Here is a 22,670-nt window from a genome sequence, read left to right as displayed (position 1 = left end):
TTTCTCAAATATTTGTGACAGTAACACGCAATTTTTAAAAACACATTCAAGTTTTAAAAAGTATTAAAAAACTCATACTTTCTTAAAAAAAATATTAGTATATACATTATTTCACTTAATCATGTTTCAGAGATGTTTTTTTCGTGAATTTGTTTAGATTTATTTAAAAACGTATGCTTTTACTATAACAAATTTGTCTTTTAAACAAGAACATTTTATTAAATAAAAGGAATTGAGTGTATAATATAGTAATTTTATAATGTATTCTTAATATTTAACTTTATCAAATTAAGGCACTCATTAAATGAAAATTCTCTAAGAAATTGATGACAAATCACTTAAAATAGTTTGTTAAAATAATAAAAAAATTCAAACTTATTATTTTCATTAATTTTACTAATTTCCATTAAAAAGAATATTACTGTTTGCATCATATTATACTTTTTCTCCTCTCTATCTGTTAACAAATCACCCGATCTAAATTAATCTTTAAATAATAAAGTCTTCGAATAATGCTTCAAAATTGTAAATATGAAACATTATGCTCTTGAAGAACAAACATTCATCAAGTATTTATTTAAGATATGTTTTGATAAACTTTTATATAATATTCATAAAAAACATTAAACTTTGAAGTTTTGCATTTAAATTATAACATTCCAAAATGTATAGTTTTAATAAAAGATACAAATTTTGCAGGTTACTCTCATAGTGTGTATATATATATATATATATTAAAAATTGAGTTCTATTTTACTTTGGTACTGATAGATAAAAATGAAATTTGAGTCTACTTTAATTTTATAAAATTAATTTATATACCTATATATTATAATTTTCTTTTATTTTTAGTTGTGGATTTTTTAAGAAAAATATTATAAAAATATTAAAAATAACAAACTTTAATAAATTATTTTCTTGTGATTAAATAAAACAACAGTGAGAGTGGGATAATAAAAATTTGCTTTTCGATTTTTGTCTTTTGATAAAACGTGGGACACAAAATAGTTAGCGTTGAAAATGACAATACGCGCTTTCGCATTGGATGCTTAGAAAGTTGTGGTTAAAAGTGATTGTGATGTACTTGTTCAATGACACGTATAAAATTACATACATTTTCTACAAAATTTCACATGATTTTCGCATTAATGTCAACATTCGGACCAAAACCAAACACACCCATAGAGTCAAAGGTACAGCTAACGAGGTCTAATCTAATACTTCATTTGTATCAGAGACAAAAACACACCTTGTCTCTCACACAACAAACCTTTTCTCACTCAAAAATTATACTTTTCAATCGCTTTTATCTTCCTCTTCTGTTCTTCTGAATTCACTTTTCTTATCTAAACCAATGTGAGAAAAATAAATAATGATTACTGAAAAAGTTATAGAATAAGGGAAGAAATGATAATATATGTGTATGTATGACTGTTTTCTATTAGATATATTTTTTCTGTATATGATTTTGTTAATCATGACATGATAAAACATCAACCTACCTACCATGTTTCTCAGTTAATGTTTTCCTCATTCTTCTTCTTCCACACTCTATTCTGCTTCTACCCTTCTCTCAAAATCATAACTTTTCCTCAATCATTTGTTTGCCACATTGCATTTTAGCCCCATTGTTCAGATTTATATCTTCATCTTCTCAGAACCATTGCTTTTCCAACAGCAGAAACAGACTGAAGTTCCCTTCTTCTGAATTTGTTCTTCTACTCAGTTAGCAATTGGTGCTTCTGTTACGCGTATATGCTTCGTTACTCAACTTTACTTCTTGTGAATTGCGAGGTAAGAATGCATCATTGTTTACCTTTTTGCCTTTTTTGTTGGGCGGGGATTATGATTGTGCAGCAAGAAGACAAGGTTACTTGTCTAATAATGCTTACATTATTGTTACTGATGCATTTAAGGTTTTTCTTTCTCTCTTTCACATGAGATTCGTAATTGTAGTAACAAGAAGTGATTTTCAATGTTGCGTTACATCATTATAGAATAATATGCTCTAAAATTAATCTTTTGCCTTCAAATTTGTGTTTACAGTTGCCCCTTTGCTCTCACTTCCAGTGGCACATTCTCTCATATAGTTGGAGTAGGAGCTACAAGGAAAGGCATGCAGGCTATCTGGTTGATGCTATTGTTGTTGGTGGACATTGCATTGGGGAATTCAGACATTGATGCTCTCCTTGAATTTAAGAAAAGCATTCAGAATGACCCTTCTGGATTGGTTTTTAATTCTTGGAATTCCAAGTCTTTAGATTCTGATGGATGTCCTAGGAACTGGTATGGAATATGGTGCAGTGAAGGCAGTGTTATATCAATCACTCTGGACAATGCTGGTTTGGTTGGTGACTTTAATTTCCATGCAATTCTTGGCCTTGCAATGCTTCGCAATTTGTCAGCCGTGAACAACCAGTTCACTGGAGAACTCTCACATGCTTCTGCAATGGAATCACTTGAATATCTTGATTTGTCCCTCAACAAGTTTAATGGATCGTTACTCTCTAACTTGGTTCAGTTGCGCAAGTTAGTATATCTGAATCTTTCTTCTAATGAACTTGGAGGCCCTCTTAGTATAGAGTTTCACAAACTTGGGAAGTTGAAGTATTTAGATTTGCACATGAATAACTTTTCTGGGGATATAATGCATACCTTTTATCAGATGGGAAGTGTGCTATATGTTGACTTGAGCAGCAACAGGTTCTCTGGTGCACTGGATTTGGGACTTGTAGATGAATCTTTTCTCTCCTCAATTCAATATTTAAATGTTAGCCATAATTCCTTGAGTGGTGAGTTATTTGTTCATGATGGTATTCCATATCTTGACAATTTAGAGGTGTTCGATGCTAGTAATAATCTGTTAGAGGGTAATATACCTTCCTTTACTTTTGTGGTATCTCTTCGGATACTTCGACTTGCATTCAACCAGCTCACTGGTTTGCTGCCAGAAGCTCTATTGAGGGAAAGTTCAATGATGTTGTCAGAACTGGATCTTAGTCAAAACAAGCTTGAAGGTACCATCTATGTTTTCTGTGTAAATTGTATCTGTGTTCTTTCCTTAACGTTAAAACTTTTGCATTTTTTATATATGTTTAGTTTGTAAACCTAAACGTAAGATGCAATTGAACTGGTAGTCTACTCCCATTGTGTTGCTGTCAATTGTGCTGATTTATTCATAAATGAAGATTTGGTTGTTAAAAACTACTGCCAATAACCCACATCAGGCTTCTGTTTAGTTACTGAAATGTGAAACTGCAATGCCATTTTTAAGTATCTTTGGGGATTGTTCTTCTGTGGAATAAATAAAATATTTTTCATATTCCTGATGCCATGGCTTCCAAACGTCTTATTCAATGAGTTTCTGCTTACCATTTTCATCACAATTTAAACTTTCTTTGTAGGTCCCATTGGAATTATTACCTCGGTGACTCTGAGGAAGCTTAATTTATCTTCAAACAAGTTGTCTGGCCCCTTACCTCTGAGGGTAGGCCACTGTGCTGTCATAGATTTTAGTAATAACACGCTATCAGGTAATTTCTCAAGGATTGGATATTGGGGGAACTATGTGGAAGTTGTTCAGTTAAGTACAAACACATTGATTGGAATGCTTGCAAATGAAACTTCTCAATTTTTAAGGTTAACTGAACTTAAGGCATCCAATAACTTGTTAGAGGGCTTTCTCCCACCAAATTTGGGAACATATCCAGAACTGAAGGAGATTGATCTTAGCCTCAACCAGCTTTCTGGGTTCCTCCTACCAAGCTTTTTTTACTCAACCAAATTGATTAATCTTAATCTCTCCAACAATAAGTTTTCTGGATCAATTCCTGTTCAATTTCAACCTCCAAATACTCCATTGTATTCTACTGAAAATATTAGTCTGGTGTTTCTTGATCTTTCAAACAACAACTTGAGTGGACCTCTTCCTTCAAATATGAGTAGGCTTCACAATTTGGCATATCTCAATTTATGCAACAACAAATTGGAAGGTGCTATTCCTGATGACCTTCCAGATGAGTTGAGAGCATTAAATGTGTCCTTCAATAATTTTTCCGGTGTGGTACCTGAAAACTTAAAGCATTTTCCCGAATCAGCATTTCATCCAGGAAATACTATGCTGGTGTTTCCCCATTCGCAATCATCTCCAAAAGATGCTTCCAACCTAGGTTTGAGGGAACATCGGTTACATAGAAGGTCTGCCACTAGGATAGCCGTTATTGCATGTTTGGTTGCTGGTGCTTTTGTGATGGCTTTTGTGGGCATAATAATTTACTATAAGGTTCATCATGAAAAAGAAAGGGCTTCTAAACAAAATGAAGCTAGAGATATCACTCAAGAGGGTACTTTCACATCAAATACAGAGACAGTTTACAGAAATTTGGAAGCATTGCCACCTTCTAAAAGGGGCTCTTCTGATGCTGCAAGAAACATTCATCCAGTGGGAGAGAAGAACGAGGAAGAAATGTATTCCCCAATGTCTATTTTGTCACCTTCAAATCCTTCATCTTCTAAAAGCTACCAGTTTGAGAATCCTGATTCCCTCCAAGTATCATCTCCAGATAAACTGGTTGGAGACTTGCACATATTTGATGGGTCCTTGGTACTAACTGCCGAAGAACTTTCATGTGCTCCAGCAGAAGTTATTGGCAGGAGCTGTCATGGAACACTTTACAAAGCAACACTAGACTCTGGTCACACATTGGCTGTCAAATGGTTAAGAGAAGGAATAACCAAAGGAAAAAAGGAGTTGGCAAGGGAAATAAAGAAACTTGGGACCATCAAACATCCAAACCTGGTTTCTGTTCAGGGTTACTATCTGGGGCCAAAGGAACATGAGAAACTGATCATATCAAATTACATGAATGCACAATCTTTGGACATTTATCTCCGTGGTAACCTTAAGTTTATAGCTTCATGTTTGATAGCAGCAATAAACCTAGGCTTTCTGGTCGTTTAACTGTTTGTTTTTTTACTTATATGCAGAAGTAGATAAAGCAAATCTGCATCCTTTGACTCTTGATGAAAGGGTGAGGGTGGCTATAGAAGTGGCACTGTGTCTACATTTCTTACATGATGAGAAAGCCATACCTCATGGCAATCTCAAATCCACAAACATTTTGCTAGAAACTCCCAACAAAAATGTTCTCCTCACAGACTACAGCCTGCACAGGATACTCACTGCTGCAGGTACTACCGAGCAAGTTCTGAATGCCGGCGCACTCGGTTACCGGCCGCCGGAGTTTGCTAGATCGAGCAAACCATGCCCTTCCTTGACAAGTGATGTGTATGCATTTGGAGTGGTGTTGTTAGAGCTCGTAACAGGAAGAAATTCTGGAGAAATAGTTTCTGGGATTCCAGGGGTAGTTGACCTCACTGATTGGGTGAGGTTTTTGGCTGAACAAGAACGTTGGAGCCAATGCTTTGATAGGTTTCTTCTAGTGGAGAAACATAATGGGGAAAAACCCTCAAAAGTACTTGATGAAATGCTAAAGGTGGCTCTTAGATGCATCCTTCCAGCATCTGATAGGCCTAACATGAAAACCGTCTCTGATGATCTCTCAGCAATAATAAGGTAGAGTTGCTGATCATATCATAGCCTTAACCACTAACATCTGCTTAATTTCTTCAAGTTTTGCTTTTCAATTTTGTTGAATTTTGGTCCCTTGATGACAGCACTCAACAACAGGCATTATAACAAACAGGTGAGGATATGAAACGAAATTCTTTATCAAAGGACATTCATTTTTTTCAACCCTTCAATGGGCAGCTTGTGTATATTCATGATTTTTGCTGTACTGTTCTGTGTAATAATTGATAATGCTAGAACACGTTAATCCACCATTTTCCCATAATGCTGTCATCCAAACTCACTCTAACTTCTCTTCCTTTTGTGCTTGATCATGAAAATGTGAATGAATGATTTTGTTTCTAATTTTTTTTTTAATTTCAATTTGATTTACAAAATTTATTCCTGGACCATCTCAATGTTCTCTTGTCCTAAGATTTTTCTCTATATATCATTTGGATATTTTAAAGAATTTGTTTTTCATTAGTTTTAGAAAAAATATATTCTTTTAATTAAATTAAATTTATGAGATTATAAATAGAAAATTAAACATTTCGTTTTCATTTTCTTATAAACATTCATTGAAATAGGTTTGATTCACTTGTTCATTAATATGACCAATGATTAATGTATACATTATACAAAAGAGATTTACGGTTAAAAATGATTTTAGGAGGTTCACCGATAACATTAAGGTAAAAAAGTTATATGTCTAATATAAAAAAAAAATTATGATATATTTACATATGTACTATTTCACTCAATTGAAGTGGTCAAAATTTTCAAACAAAATCAATGAAAAACTTAAGATATCTTCAAATTGATAGCACACACGTAAAATATATATTTATCATTGACATACTTGCGTACATAGCTTCTCCACTAGATTCTCACAAGATAGCTCATCGTTTTGAAAATCAAGAAATCTGTTTTAAAAATAAATAAAAATAATTCAAAATTTAGTTACAAAATAATTTTTAGAATTAAATATAATTTTAGTGCTTTAATTTTTAATAAAAATTAAAATGAATTATATTTCAAAACTTTTAATTAACTAATTTAATCATTTATCTTTATAACAGTATAAATTTAGTCTTTTAATCAAATTTTATTAAATTTATTTAAACTATTGAATGTCTTTCTCTACTAAAATTGAATAAAAATATGTCCTAAACAATTAAAATGTTATCATGAAATTTGAAACATCAAATAAATTTAACAAAATTGTGTTAGAATGACTAAATCCACACATTTTTAAAATTAAGAGTAAATTAGTTAAAGTTTTGACGATGAATTAATTTCAGTTTTTACTAAAAGTTAAAACAACAAAAACATACTTAACTTGATTTTTAAAATATATTTAATTTTATATTTATAAGTTTTAAAATTTAATTTAAAAACGTAACTATCACTCTTAGTCACCTTTACCTACATTTATTTTAATAATTATGGTAATAATTGTCGTTACTGAAAACAGTTTAGTTGGATGTAATATGCAATGACAACATAGAAATATTTTTAAGGAAAACAGTTTTTGTCTGTGTGGCACAATGAAAATAATTTTATTTTTGTAAGAGTTTTTTTTTTCAAGTATTATGTTGTGCATTATACACATCGAGACTTACGTGTTAATGAACTTACTCATAAAAGCATTTTTCTTGATTAAATTGAAATACTAAATATTTTTTAAAAAGTTATATTTTAAATAAAGATGTTAAAATGAGTCATTTTAATAAGATGATGTTATGAGTGAAAAAAAATATAATTTGATTTGATTCATCGTGAATTGATTGATTAGGCAGATGATCTCATTTAAGAATTACTTATTTATTTATTTACTTTATATATTTATTGTAGAAAGTTTTATGATTTATCAAGTATTATTATAAGTAAAAATTATGAAAAAATGGTAGAAAAAAAAAGTGATTGGTAATAGATTGTGTCAAATCATTTAAACACAATTCAAATTAGTTTAACTCGCAGTTTAAGTGAGTAAAATAAATTAGACTCACATCTTAAAAAAATAATTTTTTTATCATGTTAACTGAGAATTGCAGTACATTTTGACACCTTTGTATTTCAATATCCAATTATCACAGTAATAATTTCCTTTTATTAAAACTAAATTAAGTATAATACATTTAATTTCTTAATTAAAATGAACTTAATTATGGTATGTCATCCATTTAAATTGACATTGTTTTAATAATAATTGAATCAATTATTATTAGGAAGTGACAAAACGAACTGTTTTGGAAGTATGATAAATGGTCATTATCATTGTGAATAACTTTGATTTCTAGTCAATCATGGGACAACTTCAGGAGTAAGAAGTATCTCTTCATGTTTCAAAAATTGTGTACCACTATAATCATAACAAAAGAAATCAAAATCATGTACTATATATTTAAAATCAACATGCACATAGAGAAAGAGATTGTATTTTAAGACTCTAGTATTTATTCAAATAATTACACAAACACAAGCATACAAGATGAGATAATGAGAAAAGGATGCACGATAAAACTTAAATGAATAACGTTCAACACCTTCTACCAAGACAATGTGAATTGAACCTAAGAATAACTAACAAACATAAATATTAACAAAACAAAAATCCTCCGATTAGGATAAGATGCTAAAATTGAATTAAAACTGAAAATTTATGAGTTTAATATGCAAAAACAAAAACTAAACCTAAAAGATAAATGCAAAGCTGCCAACAAATCTAATTAATACTTAAGTAAAGTGAATGCATGTAAAATTAAAAACCAAAATTAGAAGAAGGTAAATAAAGAGAACACTTTACATCTAGCGAAGACCTTGGACCGGATCTTCGACAAAAACTCTTGATATTTGTGATGATGGTAATTAAGAAAAAATGAAATGTGTAATACGGTCAACTAAATTGCAAATATAAAAGGTTTAATGTTTTTAACCTGAAGTACAAAATGATACCATTTATTTTTTGATAGAATAGTTTAGTTTTTCTAATATAATATAGTATACATAATTTAGTGTAATTACGTTTATTATATCCAGCCATAATTATTAGATAAACTACATTTGCAATAAATTAAATTAACTTGAAGAAGTTTGTTAGAAGCAAAAGAACAAAAGAAATAACAAATGTGGAATGCGTATACATTAAGGAAAAGATTGAGAGGGTTTATTTATTTTGGGCAATCCATATGAAAAAACAAAACCGCGTGTGTCAAAACGCCAACTAGCAAGTACCCAAAAGAATCTCACTATACAACCTTTGCCATCCAAATGGAACATCCAAACACACCTTTTCCTTTTTATTCCTTCTAAACCTGCCAACTGTACCCCATTCATTCCCCCTCATCAATCTTAATTTAAATTGGATTTTTATACTTCTCAAAAAACTTATATTTCCTATTATTAAAATAAATTCTTTCGAATTCATGCCATTTGTTCAAACTTAAATTCTGTCTCATGTTCATATTTTTCCAAACAAAAATAGAATTAAAAACTCTACTAATAATCACCGCTCACGGTTTGAATTAAGTTTGCAAGATTTGAAAATTACATAGCTATTTATTTGTCACTTATCTAAATAATAAATTAATAATTAATGCAATGCAGCATTATGATCTGTCTGTTATTTTTTATTATCATCCTCATCAAACAAAAATTGTTTCAAGTTATTAGTTTTTTTTATTATTTAATTTTAACAAGACATTTAATATTTTTTTAAACTACAAACAGACACGTTTAATCTTTTAATTTAATTTTAGTTTTAATCTTTTAATTTAATTTTAATTTTAATCGTTTTTTCTTAAATTTTTAATGACACTTCCTCAGAATTTTAATGCCATTTAATATTTTTGAAAATGAGATAAATTTTCTTTACTATTTTATAAACTATTAATTAAATTTCATATTTATTTTTTTCTAAACCGCGTGGATATTCCACTACACGCGTAAACGGTTTGCTTCATATACAGTCACACAGAAGCACCTAAACAAGTTGTAACACTCACTCGTTCTTTTCGCTTCGCTTCAAAGTTCTCATTTGCATTCGTATTTGCAGAGATAGTTTATTGACTCGTCAGTGACTTACTCAATGGCTGACCGAGTTCACCCCCGCGACTCGCCTCCCGTTTCCCCCGAGTCACAATCAGCTTCCCCTCAGGATTCCTCTGTCGTTCCACAAGCGCTGCGGCCACCGCCGTCGGAGAAGCCGGTGCCTCCACCTGGAACCTACGTCATCAAGATACCCAAGGATCAAGTCTACCGCGTTCCTCCGGCCGAGAACGCCCGCCGCTACGACCAATATACTCACCGGAAGCACCGCCGGAGCCGATGCTGTTGCTGCTGCTGCTGGCTCATTGGAATCCTCTCCATTTTGATCGTGCTTCTTGCCATCGCCGCCGGAATCTTCTATCTCGTTTTCCGTCCGAAGGCTCCGAAGTACACCATCGAAGACATCGCCGTCAGAGGAATTAACGTCACGTCGCCGTCGTCCGATGTGGCAATCTCGCCGGAGTTCAACGTCACCGTCAAGGCCGATAACCCTAACGACAAGATCGGAATCTACTATTTGAAGGATAGCTCCGCCGAAGTATTTTACAACGACGCGAGGTTCTGTAACGGTGCACTACCGGCGTTTCACCAGCCGTCCAATAACGTGACGGTGTTCGGGATGGTTTTAAAGGGTAACGGAATCGAGCTTAGGAGCGAGGACCGAAAGTCGTTGGTGGAGTCGCAGACCAAACGGAAAATACCATTGACCGTTAGCATTAGAGCGCCTGTGAAAATAAAAGTTGGGTCCGTTAAGACGTGGAAGATTACCGTTAAGTTGGACTGTGACGTGACGGTGAACGAGTTAACGGCGCAAGCAAAGATCGTTTCTAAACGTTGTGACTATAAGGTTGATCTTTGGTGATGAAAAACATGGACAACTGGAGTCAGTTTTCCTTTTTTTTTTTCTTTTAATTATTATTACTCTTTGTCAGAGATACACAGAAACATTCCTGAGATTATTATACATTGTTTATATTTCAAATAAATATAGCGAAATTTGCAGAAATTATAAAAAATAATAATCATAAATTACATAAACAGTTACATTTATTGATACGCCATGGGTGTGAGATTTTGATTTGGTTTTGCTGTAGGCAGTCCATTTTTATTATAAATGTTTTAATTTTAGTATGTTTTTGCTTACGATAAAACATCAACTTTTTATTATTGACTTGGAATTATTAAAATTATATATTTGGCAAATTTTGTTTATGACGTTATACTTTTAAAAAATTTAAGAAAAAGTAAATATTACATTAGAAAGAGTGTACGTCACTCAATTTAATATAAATATAGAATATTTTGACTCATTAATAATTATGCAATACATTTCTTTCTTGACCATTTCTCAGCGTATAGAGAAGCTAACCTTTCATTATCAATTTATCAATAATGGCAATCTAATAAAACAAGTTGGTATACTTCTAAAAGACATTACTAGGTTTTGATTCTATTACAGTGAGACTTCACTTTTAAAAAAATAATTATTGGTAAATATTTGATAATTAATATTCAAATCTTATTTTTCATCAACAACTAAAATCTTAAATCACTTATTTTACCTCATTCACAAGAAAGTAACGTTTTTTTTTTATTGTATTTACTAATTGGTGAGTATACATGAATGGAAAAGGTCCAGATTTTGCGTAATCAATTAGTGAAATTAACTTGCAGAATTGAATATACTTTTTATTAGGTGGATGATTGAGAAACGAACACTGGACTTATGTATTTGAGGCAGATTAATTAATATATTATTTAAAAATTAAAAGTATTTTTTTGGGAACATACTAATAACACCGTCATTACCGGTGCATCTTTATCAATCTAATATTTCAACATTTACTGTTTCCTCAGCGGCACGCAAAACTTATTACTTATCTCCATAAGTCAAACCTAATTCTAACCACTAGGTGCAAGAACATAATGGTGAGATATTGATTAAAAAATTAAGCAAAATTAATTGCTTTACTTTAATATATGCTTTTATATCCTATAAAATTAATTAAAGTTATCTGGGAGCTATGTTATGTTATGTCATATTTATGCAAACACTTTGTAACCAAAAGAGGGGTGTTATTCTTTTGATAACCATTTTAATATCTTTGTGCCTAAAAAGAAGATTTAATGGCCTTAAAAGCAGCTAGGGGAGTCGAAATTATGAACACTTTTTGAGACATTATCATCGGTATTCAACTCGTTTATCCCAAAAGTTGTTTGAACAATTTATAAATGCAAGTTGTTCAAAATTACGATGTGAACTATTTGAGTGTTTTCTAAAATTTAAGTTAACTAATAATTATGTACACATAACATAAATGAAATAAAAATGACACCAGCAATGAAAATGAAGAAGCAGAGCATATGTCATGGTAGAAAACCTTTATTAGCAAAAATTTGCACCCAAATCTTCACCATCATAATCTCATCAGATGAATCTATCAACTCTTTTTTCTTCATTCATAAACTAAGGTATTCCAATGCCAGAAAGCTCCTTGCTATGTGAAGGTATGAGAGTGTCATTGTACACAATCTTATCATTGCATTGCATATACAAAGAGGCTGTTTCTAGATTTGAAGATTTGAACCCCAAAAGGAGTAATTGAACAATAAGTGTGGCAATCTGTAAGGTCTTTATTACATCCTACCATGCACAAATGCTCCATCCTGTGGACTTGAATGCTAAATATAAAGCTATAAATCTGCAATTCCACAATGTTTCATCGCAATTCTCTTATCATGTGGATGCTTATTTTCAGGCTAAACCACTTGAGATTGTGACTTTGAAGGATCAACTTTGAGGTTCAGAATTCTGCTGACCATCCTGAGACTGAGACTGAGAATTCAGATTACCGTTTTGAGACTGCGAATTCAACCGCTGAAACTTTTTGACCTCCTGAATGTTTTGCCTAAGTTCTGTGTACATTTTGACAGAACAACCAGACAGATTATTTAATTGACCGAGAAACCGAATCAAGCTTCGTCGAAATTGATCAAGGCCTGTTGCCCAGTCCTCTGACATGTCATCTGCCAATAAACCATCGGCTGATTCACCACCAATATCAGCCTTCCATGTTGGCATATGAGGATGAGCACCTTTTCCTTGATTCTTGTCTTGGTGTGGTAAGAACTGGGCAGTATCTGCTGCCAAACTCTTAATGGAATCTGCAACATCCTTTACTGGTAAGGTATTGAGTTTACTCAACCAGAACTCACTGGTGACATATATTGGAGGACCATAACGGATAAGGTCAGGTTGATGCCTCTTTTTTCTCTTAGATGATTTTTCTTGAAGAAGAACACATTTGTGAAGCCATCCGTGTATAGCCTCCAAGTAGAATTTCTGAGCTCCCATCCACTTGGTAAAGCTTGATGACAGAAATTGGAGTTCATTTTCAAGATAGGCAGTGATTTGTCTGCGTAATTCAGAATGCATGGTGATTCTTGCATGGCTGTTGTTATATGCTGCTGACATGATTTGAAACTGAAGTTTGTGGCATTCATGCATCACTTCCCACATCCTACACAACCTGTCAACAAAGCATAACAGAAACTGATGAAATACACAAGCAAGAGGTTGATATCAATCAGCAAAAGCAAATTCACATGTGTGAACCATCCATCTCTGTGACTGTGAAAGCATAAATTGCTTACAGATCGAATCTCAATAAACTGATACGAAAGGTTGATCTAGTTAAGAAAAATGGTTTTGATCTCTGTAGTCTTCTGGTAAAAAAAACTCTATACTGTTTAGCGTGCAGAAAAACCACTATAGCAACGTGCTATACCTCAGTCGTTAAGATCAAAGAGAGATGATCCATAGTAGAAAGGATCTTCTGATTATACCCCATTGCTAAGAACTTAAATAAGGGTGTAATTCAGTCACCTGAACTTGATATAGAATGACTTTCACATAAGCAAAACAATGTATTTAAGTAATAGAGCTATTGATTATCGACTATTGTATTTTGGTTAAGGAAATTTATAGCTTCAATACAAAAAAAAAAAAATACCAAATGAATTTACCAAATATAGCAACTTTCACTAAAATATAAACAGAAACTTGCTAATAAACTTTCTTATGCTATTCATGGTTGGTCTTCTTGGTGCATCTTTTATTCACTCTGGTATTTTTTGTATTATCGAGGCAATGCATGTCGGCATGAAATAGAGAGTCAATAAAACAAGAAAGAGCTACAGAATCATACCCTTCAATCAACTCCTCAAGCTGTGGTTGAAGCTCTTTGTCCCGTAACTCTTCAATCCTCATTGATATGGAGTCTATCCTGTGAATTGCAACTCTGATTCTTGAGTGCAGATCCTTGACTGTTGCACGTGTTTTATCAACCTTAGAGGTTTTTTCTCCTTTTGATTCCAGTTGTCTTAAGATTTTACATTTCGTGTCATATTCTTTTCTGACAATCTCACTAGCCTGCTCACAGAAAAAAACAATGATCTTAGCAAACAGACAGAGAATAAGATATGTGCCAAGCCATTCAAAATATTTTACTGTCAACTGATAACTTCAGGATTTGGTCTAAAAGATTCAAAACAAAGACTTCTGAACATACTATTGCCGAAATATAACACCCACTAAATATACAATGGTTGACAAAATTGTTGATAAGAAATACACTGTACCTTCACTTCATCATAGAGTTTCCTTTCCCAAGCATATAGCCTATCCAAGGTAGATGCATGGCTTCCAGAAATCATACAAGAACTATCAAAGAGATTATTGGTATGGTCCTCAACATTGTCCATTGAATTTGATGCTCCTAAAGGGTTTCTGGATGAGGAGGAACGGGATGATGCCGTCCTGTGCCACGTTAAGTACTTAATCGAGTTTTGAGCAGGTTCTAGGAGGATGTAAAAAGGGAAAAGTTAGATGTTGAATTAAAAAACCAGGTTTCAAAAACGTAGGAATGAACATCGAAATTACAAAAGAAAAAATAGATAGCAAAAATTTATCAGATGGTCAGGTATAACCTTATATTCTGAAATGAGTCACTTTTAATGGCTGACTAGAGAATTTTTTTGTACTTGCAGTATGTAAAAGGAAAAAAACTCAATGAATTTTAAAATAAGTAGGAAATGAACAACATTAGTTACATCTCATAAAAGCCAATTCTCTAAGCCACAGAATACACAACATTCAACAATTTCATGGCAACACCAATAATAGGCAGATTTAATAATTGGCAATTCGAATCACTCCTGCTGAGGAAAATATGTACTCTAAGGGAATACTTTCAATTTGATAACTGAAAGATTGGTTGAACCCCACAAGGCCAGCAATGTCAAGCAAAATAAAAGGATAAACTGTAAAAATGACTCAAAATACCTTCTGGAACCTGGGTTGGGTCTTCTCCACATGAGAAGCATGCCTTCAATAACGAGGATACCACAGAACCATCTGTTACAAATAAGAATTCTCTGGTTTACATTTTAAAACATTTCATTTTGAAATAAAATACACAACAATGAAAAGAAACATCCAAAAGCTTCTTTGAAACAGAAAGTGAAGTTTTCTCTCAACTCAAGGATATCACCAAGATATTTTAGCAAAATATGTAATGTACCATAATCTTAGTTAATGGACATTCATGCAAGGAGTGCCTGCCTGTGGCCTAGAGTATATTCCTTTTCTATTTTTGGCCAAGTGTCTAGAGAGTATCTTAAGTTTTAGCATGAACATGGGGGAAAATTGCATTCCAAATCTCATCTTTATATTTTACTTGCACTAAAAAGTAAGAGCTGATAGGATTTTATATTCCCAAATGAAAACTGATTCAGAGCCAGATAGAAAGAAAAGAAGAGAGACAGCAAGATTACTTTCTTTTCCCGGGAATATTGGACGAAAGTGAAATTTGTTTGCTTCAAGCATCCTTGGAACCTCTTTGCCAGATTCTGAAGCTTTATTAAAGAGCAGTTCAATATCTCTCACGCTTGAAAAGAAATTCTTTGGGGTGACTTTATTTTCACTATGACTTTCCTTCTCCATTGGTTTATTTGTCTCAGGTGGAGGCAAAGCTGCCATAGGTGCAGTCTTTAATGTAGATAAATTAGCAGAGTTTCCCTTTTCTCCATTTACTGATTCAACTTCAGAAGCTGAATGTCCTGACAGAGGCTTGGTTGTGGGAGGTAAAGCATCTTCTTGAACATGAATTGAATTAGCTCTATTCAGATTTTCAAATCTTTGGACTAGAGTTTCTGCAGTAGGCTCTTCATCAAATTCATCATCAGAGTCCCTAGAGTGTTCCCTTCCATGAGATGAAGACTTCTCTTCATCATCTTCTAATTCTGGAATTCCCTCTTCCTCTCTCAGTCTTTGTATATCATCAGCATTCCCCATATCTTGATGCATCCCCTTCCCATCTTGAAAAGAAAATTGATGGTCAATGGGATGAAAGAGACCAAAAAAATCCCATTGTGGCGTTCCAGCTGGAAGAGAGGAATCTTCAAATGCTACACTGGCATGTTGTGTTGTAGTACCTGATGATGTTACTATTCCAATAACAGGTACGGGTGGTCTTTCTTCGACTTTCTTAGAAGAAATAGTGCTATGTTTCATGTGATTTGCTCGGAACTTACCAGAAGGAGGGGAGGGAGTTGGGGAGAATGTTTCATTTTCTGCTGCATCTATGTGATGTGACACAGTCGGTGAAGAGAATGAGAGGGTCCTTTCAGTTAAAGCAAGTGGTTGCTCTGGTGTTGCATTATTGTACAAAGAAGGCTCAACTGGTCCCTCAGGTTCTGTGAATTTTCTGAGAGCTGTTCCTGTATTTTTCAGTGATTGAATATATGAAACATGAGCTGCTGCTAATGAGCAACGCCCATCAAGCGCTTGTCTCACAAACCTCCTCCTTTCACGACATAGCTGCAGTGCCTTGTCATCCTCCATTTTGGAGCTTGATGCTCCCATTATTTCAAATCTAGCTGAATTTAGCTTTCCCTTAATGGAAATCCTTCACTGAAGTTCTATCTGTAAATTCATCAAACAGTAAATGAATAAGAATAATAAACCAGATCAAATCTCTTTTTTAAGGACACAAAAGCATGATTTTCTTTGTAAGACATTAAGAAACAGGACAATTTAAACAACTGGTGGAGATGATAACCATCAAAACCATAAAATGTCACCATCAATTTTCATCAGGACACACAAGCAAACAAAAATTGCTTCTGATCTGAAGAATTTGCTGAGGAAAACAATGCAAGTGAAACCACCGCAAAACAGAAACAACAATTGAAGAGGGAAAATCAGCTCAAACTCCAAAACAATCAAAGAGAAAGAGCATCCACTATCCAAAAAGACAGCAATAGTTGAAAGGTGAAATTGAAAGCCAAAAGACAGTGTTCAAAGCCCAATGAGAGACCCAGACAGTGAGTGAGTGCGTGGGATGCAGAAAGCAACGAAATTTACAGTAAAGGAGACAAATTTCAAGGAAGAGATAAATTATCCAACTACAAAATAGAAAGTGAGAATTGTTTTGAGTAACTAACCAAAAGAAAAGTTGAATTAGACCCAAAAACAAATTATGTAGCAGGAACAAGGAGGGTACCCATAAAGCAGAAATCACAAATTGGAATTTGCAAAAAGATGAAAAATTTTGGTGGGTACCAACTACCAAGGCTGCAGTGAAGCAAAGCTGCACGATATGAACTTGGATTTCAGCAAAGACTCAAGTAAGAGAATCATTGACAGAAACGGGATTTGGGAATTTTCAGAGAAGAGAGAGAAATAAAGAGAGAGAGAGAGAATAATGTTAAGTAAATGTAATGTGATGAATCTTATTACCATTGCTGCTTCCATGCAAAAGAAACATAGGAGGCCACAGTGAATCAGTGATGCCACCTCCGCATGGGTCCCACTATCAGCCGAAAGTGCAGCGTGATTAACACGCGCTTGGAGCATTCAATACTTCAATGCACAAGAAAGCAAATGGTACTATACTATCTTTCTTTTCAAAGGCATCTAATTTTCCATCTTTCATTTTCCATCTTAAAAAAGTGTCTAACTTCTTATATCTATTAGTAAAAAAAAAAAAAAAATTACCCAGAAGAGAAAAAAAATTCAAAGCTTTAATAATAAAGTTACATATATGTTGTTGGTTGAAGTTTAATATTCTGTGCCTGATACAGTTCAGTTGGGTTAGCGTAAAAGTAATAGGATAACGATACTTTGACAACATTTTTTTGTAACATTTTAACATCATTTACGTGTCATTATGTGATTGGTCCAAAATTACTTCAGAATCAATAATAATAATCATAAACACTAACATGAACCAATCACAAAACGACATATAGATGATGTTAAAATGTTATCAAAAAAATGTTGATAAAATATCATTATTCAAAGTATTATGTGACTGTGCAAACTCGTACATGATTGTTTGTTTATTCTATTAAAATATTAAACAAAGTTTGAATTTTTTTTTGTTCAACATGTACATATAAACAAAGGGGTAAATGATATCAGATATTAAGGTATAAGATATTCAAGATTTGCAAATGGGTGAGAGGAGCTTATGTGGTAAAGTAGAAGATGATGAGAAGAGGAGAAAAAGAAAAGTGTGGCCATGTGATGAGTTTTTTTGGCTTGATCATATCTTTTCTGGGTCATGCCTCTAATTGATGTTTTACTTTTCTCTGTAACCTAATTCTAAAATTGTCCTTCAAAATTGTGGGACCACAATAAGTGTCACCATATTCTTCAAGCATTGTGTCAGCTTCTTCCTTACATTTAACAAAAAGTAATCATGCAACCTATAAATTTAATACTTTAAAGATGATCTTTCTCTAAAATAATAATATGGTAGCACCATAACTTTCAACCAGTCAAATCAAAATCGAAACTTTATAGGATTAAAACATGAACCTAACTGTCATGAAGTGTGTGAATCAGAAAAATTTATAGCTTGCAATAATTTTACTCAACTGAGCTAAATTTACCACCTTTTATGTTGTCCTTGTACTCATAAAAAAAAAGAAAAGCATGAACAGTTACTTTAAATGAAAAAAATGGTTACTAGAGAAAAATTAATGGTATTAAAACTTTTGTCTTCTGAACAATAATGATCACTGAGAAATGAAGTAGAAAAGAATAATTATTTAAAAAAATGACATTTTCATCTTTCTTATAAAAAAAATTACATTTCTATAAGAGAGTGATATTATCTCTAATTTAAATATTAATATAATGAATTTTGAATTTATATTTGAATTCTCAACACTTCGGATCAATTTACTTTATTAAAAATTTTAATGTTTTTTAATATTATAAAAATCTGTTTAGTATAGTTTAACTTAAGTGTGTGAAATAAAAGGAAATATCATAATTAAATTTAAGTAAGGATCATGTTATATTATTTAAATTATTATATGATGTATAATGAGAATACTAATTTGCTCTAGCAAAGAAAGAAAGTTAAGATGGCCTAAATAGTTGTTTCTTGTTAACAAAGTGGTTATGCTAGTTTAACAAGGAATAGCTTTTTTCTAAGTTGTTAAAAAGACAAAAATTAAAACAACAAATAATGCTTGGTAGAGAAAATGAAAGAGACCAAATGAATGACAAAGATGCAAGGAGTTCGACAACGACTTCTTATTTTAATTTGATCACTTTTTCTTTGTCATTTTGTCATTTTTTTTATAGAAGTAGCTTACTCTCTTGAGGTTAAATATAATTAATCTCATATTAATGTAATTCTTTCTTTATGATAGAAATTTTTATGTTTTCTCTTTGTGTTCTATGTTATATAGTTGATCATTTATGTCTTTTTTTTATCGAAACATTAAAATATTTTTAGGATTTGATTTTAAAACTGAACAACTTAGAGATTTGATGGTAGATCTGTGTTGATATCTTTAGATCATTCTAAACATTTATCCTTAATGTAATTATTATATAAAAAAATTTAAGGAATTAATATTTTCACATCAATATTTAAAACTTGGCTCTCAATAATTAAGATAAGTTGTAGATTGAAGATATATTGTTTAGAAACTTTCTCATTAAATTGAGTTTATGAAATTCAACCTTGAATGAATGCTTTTATGTTTTAGTGTGAATTATATATAAGAATTCGTATGAGCTAAACACATAAAATCTTTAAAAATTATATTTAAATCTTTTCAATTAAAAAGTTAATATTTTTTATTTTTGGGTTAAATATATTTTTAATCCTTTAATTTTTGGTGAAAATTGGAAATAGTCTTTTTTCAAAACTTTTGGTATAATTTAGTTCCCACACTATTAGAAATGTGTGGATTTAGTCCTTTGAATTAAATTTTTTTAGGTTTATTTGATGTTTCAAACACATTTTATTATAGCATTTAAGTTGTTTATACCATTTCACATATTTTCGCTTCAAAGTTAACTAAGAAATACATTTAAAATATCAAATAAACTTAATAACATTTGGTTAAAAAGACTAATTGCACGCAATTCTTAAGACGGAGACTAAATTGGTACAAAGTTTTGAAGAAAGACTAATTTTCATTTTCAGTGAGAGTTATGGAACTAAAAATATATTTAATTCTTTATTTTTTATATAATGAATTATAAATAAATCTTAAAGAAAAATCAATTTCTAGCATGAAAAATAATTAAATAATTATTTTAAAATAATGTAGTAATCAATATAAAAAAAATTTATTAGGAAATGATGGTTATAAATGAAATTGTAACCATATAAACTTTTAATAACAACGTAATTACTTTTATTATAATCATATCTCTTTAAATCAATCTGTTAGTTTATCTTTAAGAATAAAGAGGTTATACAATTCTAAAAAGAGTGAATTGATAAAACAACGTTTAACAAAAATTAATTAGTTTTTTCATGATTTTTCTCGATTCATTTAACAACAAAATTTTAGAAGCAATTTCAGAAGAATTTTAAAGACTCTTGAATACTAAGAAATGGAGAGAATACTTAAAAAAGATTTAGAAAAGAATTAAGATTTTTATACTGTTTTGATTATCTTAAACATACATTATTATTGAAAATCCACAAAGTTAGATACACTTTACCAGAAATAATATTTAACACATAGAATGAGTATTTTATTTTTAAAACTGATCATGAAACACCCAAGTGTTGAAATCTACTACACCAACACATAAAACTTGTGTACAAAATTCAATCAATTAAAATCAAGAATTGGAGAAATATCAACTAAAATTCAAATAGGAGGTATTTACTGATATTTAGCTTCTAAAGGGGGGTCTCGTTTTCTCATTTTGCACAATTGACAATTTTATTTATTTTATTATTATTTTTTCTTAGAAATGTTTTTCTTAACATAACGATATTGAAAGACGTTGTACTCAATAAATCATAATAACTTAAAAAGATAAGTAACTCAGTACTACACATGCTTAGAAGTTGAACAGTAGTACAAATAAAGTATTAATATACTATCAAATTACTAAAAGAAAATTTTGATGCTGTGAAGGTTGATGTGTTTATCAATAGTAACATATTTGTGAATTACTTTACTACTCAAGATAATTGTATTTATATATACTCTGTTTGTAATTGAATTACATATTATAGGTTGATTAAAATTATTTAATTTAAAAAAATTAAGGGATATAATATGAAATTAAATTTTTATGATAAGAATTGAAATTGGATATTATAAAAACTAAACTTTATTCAATTTAACATTATTAGGAATACTCGTTGGATTGGGTTAGCCTATAACTAAATCCAATCCAACCTGATTTAATTAAGTTCAATTTTATCTATAATTGGGTTAAATATGATTTAACTACACTCAAAATCTAACTTTAAAAAAAAGTGTTATTTTTTTTAATTAGAATGATACTTGAAAATTATAACTTTTAACAAAAAAAAATGGAATTTTTTTCAAAATAATAAGTCAATTGACCCAACTCAATTACATGGTTTAATATTGGTTTGAATTTAACATAAAAAGAAATGCATAAACTTATAATTTAGTTCTATCCAACTCAATATTTTCTTAATAACTTGACCAATGGATTTGCTATGTAAACACCCCTAAAAATTATATATGGTCAACCATTAAAAATTATTATTGTTGGAGATCTCAAACATTGATTATAGATAAGACAAATTTATAATATATAAGTAGATGCAAACTTTACCTAACAAATTGATTTAGTAGGGTCAAGTTAAACTTAATTCTCACTTCTTACATGATATCAGGGACATGAGTTAGAGTTTATCCTAATAAGATTTGTTATTTATTAGATTTAATATGTCATCTGCTATCGAGATGAGTTTACAATATATATGTGGATGCAAACCTCATATGAATTTGTAGGGTTAAATTAGACTTAAAATTAACTTCTTTATAACTTTTAACTAAAAGTAGAATTTTTTTCAAAATAACAACTTAATTGACTTGACTTAATTAAAATGGTTAAACATCGGTTGACTTTAACATAAAAAAATTATAAACTCAATCAAACTCAACCCAATCCATTGTTTTCTCATCATACTGAGTAACGAGTTTGTTTAAATCTTACTTTACAAACATGCCTAAAAATTAGATATGTTCTATCACACAAGATTATAATTATATGATTTTTAACTTAATTGTTTTAAATTTTAATACATTTTTTACATATCTCTATATATAATTTGTTATTAAAAGGAAACTTTAAAGTATTTATAAAAACACAGGTGTGCTTCTACAATAAAATGATTTTTTTAGCATTTATGTACTTTTGCACCGCTTCGGAAAGTTGGAAGGTGAAGACAGTTTAATCATCCAAATCAAACAAATGAATATTTATATCTATTCTAAAGTTTTGCCATATGTTTTTTGAGGATTAGTAGTTTGTTGAACGAGACAAGAGAAAAAAAAAAGAAAAAAAAAATTGCACATATATATATAAAGGAATATTTGAAACTGAAAAGAACAAAACATTCAATTGTATGAGAAGGAGAACAAGAGAAATGCATAAAAGAGATACATTCATATCGAGAACTAAAAGCATACATAATTGTAATAAAAGACATTTTAACATTATTAATCCAAAGAAAAGATG

The 22,670-nt window shown here is 31.1% G+C and overlaps 3 protein-coding genes across 7 annotated transcripts; 2 read left to right on the top strand and 1 right to left on the bottom strand.

The window, feature by feature from the left end:
* The first annotated feature begins 1,218 nt into the window (after window positions 1–1,218).
* LOC124834203 (Leucine-rich repeat protein kinase family protein) lies at window positions 1,219–5,855 on the top strand. Its single transcript, XM_047308847.2, has 5 exons — window positions 1,219–1,794; window positions 2,047–3,017; window positions 3,405–4,895; window positions 4,987–5,575; window positions 5,677–5,855. The coding sequence occupies exons 2-5, from the start codon at window positions 2,117–2,119 to the stop codon at window positions 5,696–5,698; spliced, it is 3,003 nt and encodes a 1,000-aa protein (XP_047164803.2). The 5' UTR covers window positions 1,219–1,794; window positions 2,047–2,116; the 3' UTR covers window positions 5,699–5,855.
* Window positions 5,856–9,550: 3,695 nt separating this feature from the next.
* On the top strand, window positions 9,551–10,675 carry LOC124834192 (Late embryogenesis abundant (LEA) hydroxyproline-rich glycoprotein family). Its single transcript, XM_047308835.2, has one exon. It carries the CDS (start codon window positions 9,660–9,662, stop codon window positions 10,479–10,481), a length of 822 nt encoding a protein of 273 aa, XP_047164791.1. The 5' UTR covers window positions 9,551–9,659; the 3' UTR covers window positions 10,482–10,675.
* A 1,286-nt stretch (window positions 10,676–11,961) lies between these two features.
* Window positions 11,962–17,402, bottom strand: LOC124834201 (bZIP transcription factor (DUF630 and DUF632)). Of its 5 annotated transcripts, none has more exons than XM_047308842.2 (6): window positions 17,244–17,402; window positions 15,455–16,604; window positions 14,964–15,035; window positions 14,261–14,478; window positions 13,828–14,051; window positions 11,962–13,149 (listed from the first exon to the last, which is right to left on the bottom strand). In XM_047308842.2, exons 2-6 carry the CDS (start codon window positions 16,542–16,544, stop codon window positions 12,411–12,413), a joined length of 2,343 nt encoding a protein of 780 aa, XP_047164798.2. In that variant the 5' UTR covers window positions 16,545–16,604; window positions 17,244–17,402; the 3' UTR covers window positions 11,962–12,410. The 5 variants fall into 5 exon arrangements, with proteins under 5 accessions (XP_047164798.2, XP_047164801.2, XP_047164802.2 ...); XM_047308845.2 differs by having other exon boundaries at window positions 17,251–17,397; XM_047308846.2 differs by having other exon boundaries at window positions 17,126–17,393.
* Between the last annotated feature and the right edge of the window lie 5,268 nt (window positions 17,403–22,670).

Source organism: Vigna umbellata, chromosome 1 (genome assembly GCF_029865625.1).
Source record: "Vigna umbellata cultivar VRB3 chromosome 1, Vumbellata_1.0, whole genome shotgun sequence".
Lineage (NCBI taxonomy): Eukaryota > Viridiplantae > Streptophyta > Magnoliopsida > Fabales > Fabaceae > Vigna > Vigna umbellata.
Note: the sequence above shows the minus strand (reverse complement) of the source record. Positions and strands in the feature narration are given on the sequence as shown.

What these genes read in the sequence shown, in the direction of transcription:
- LOC124834192 (XM_047308835.2), top strand. Translation starts at nt 9,660, where the DNA reads ATGGCTGACCGAGTTCACCCCCGCGACTCGCCTCCCGTTTCCCCCGAG.
- LOC124834203 (XM_047308847.2), top strand. Translation starts at nt 2,117, where the DNA reads ATGCAGGCTATCTGGTTGATGCTATTGTTGTTGGTGGACATTGCATTG. An exon ending in TAGTCAAAACAAGCTTGAAG is followed by an intron (nt 3,018 to 3,404) that starts GTACCATCTATG and finishes CTTTCTTTGTAG; the next exon opens with GTCCCATTGGAATTATTACC. An exon ending in TTTGGACATTTATCTCCGTG is followed by an intron (nt 4,896 to 4,986) that starts GTAACCTTAAGT and finishes ACTTATATGCAG; the next exon opens with AAGTAGATAAAGCAAATCTG.
- LOC124834201 (XM_047308842.2), bottom strand. Translation starts at nt 16,544, where the DNA reads ATGGGAGCATCAAGCTCCAAAATGGAGGATGACAAGGCACTGCAGCTA. An exon ending in AATATTCCCGGGAAAAGAAA is followed by an intron (nt 15,036 to 15,454) that starts GTAATCTTGCTG and finishes TATTTGTAACAG; the next exon opens with ATGGTTCTGTGGTATCCTCG. An exon ending in CCCAACCCAGGTTCCAGAAG is followed by an intron (nt 14,479 to 14,963) that starts GTATTTTGAGTC and finishes ACATCCTCCTAG; the next exon opens with AACCTGCTCAAAACTCGATT.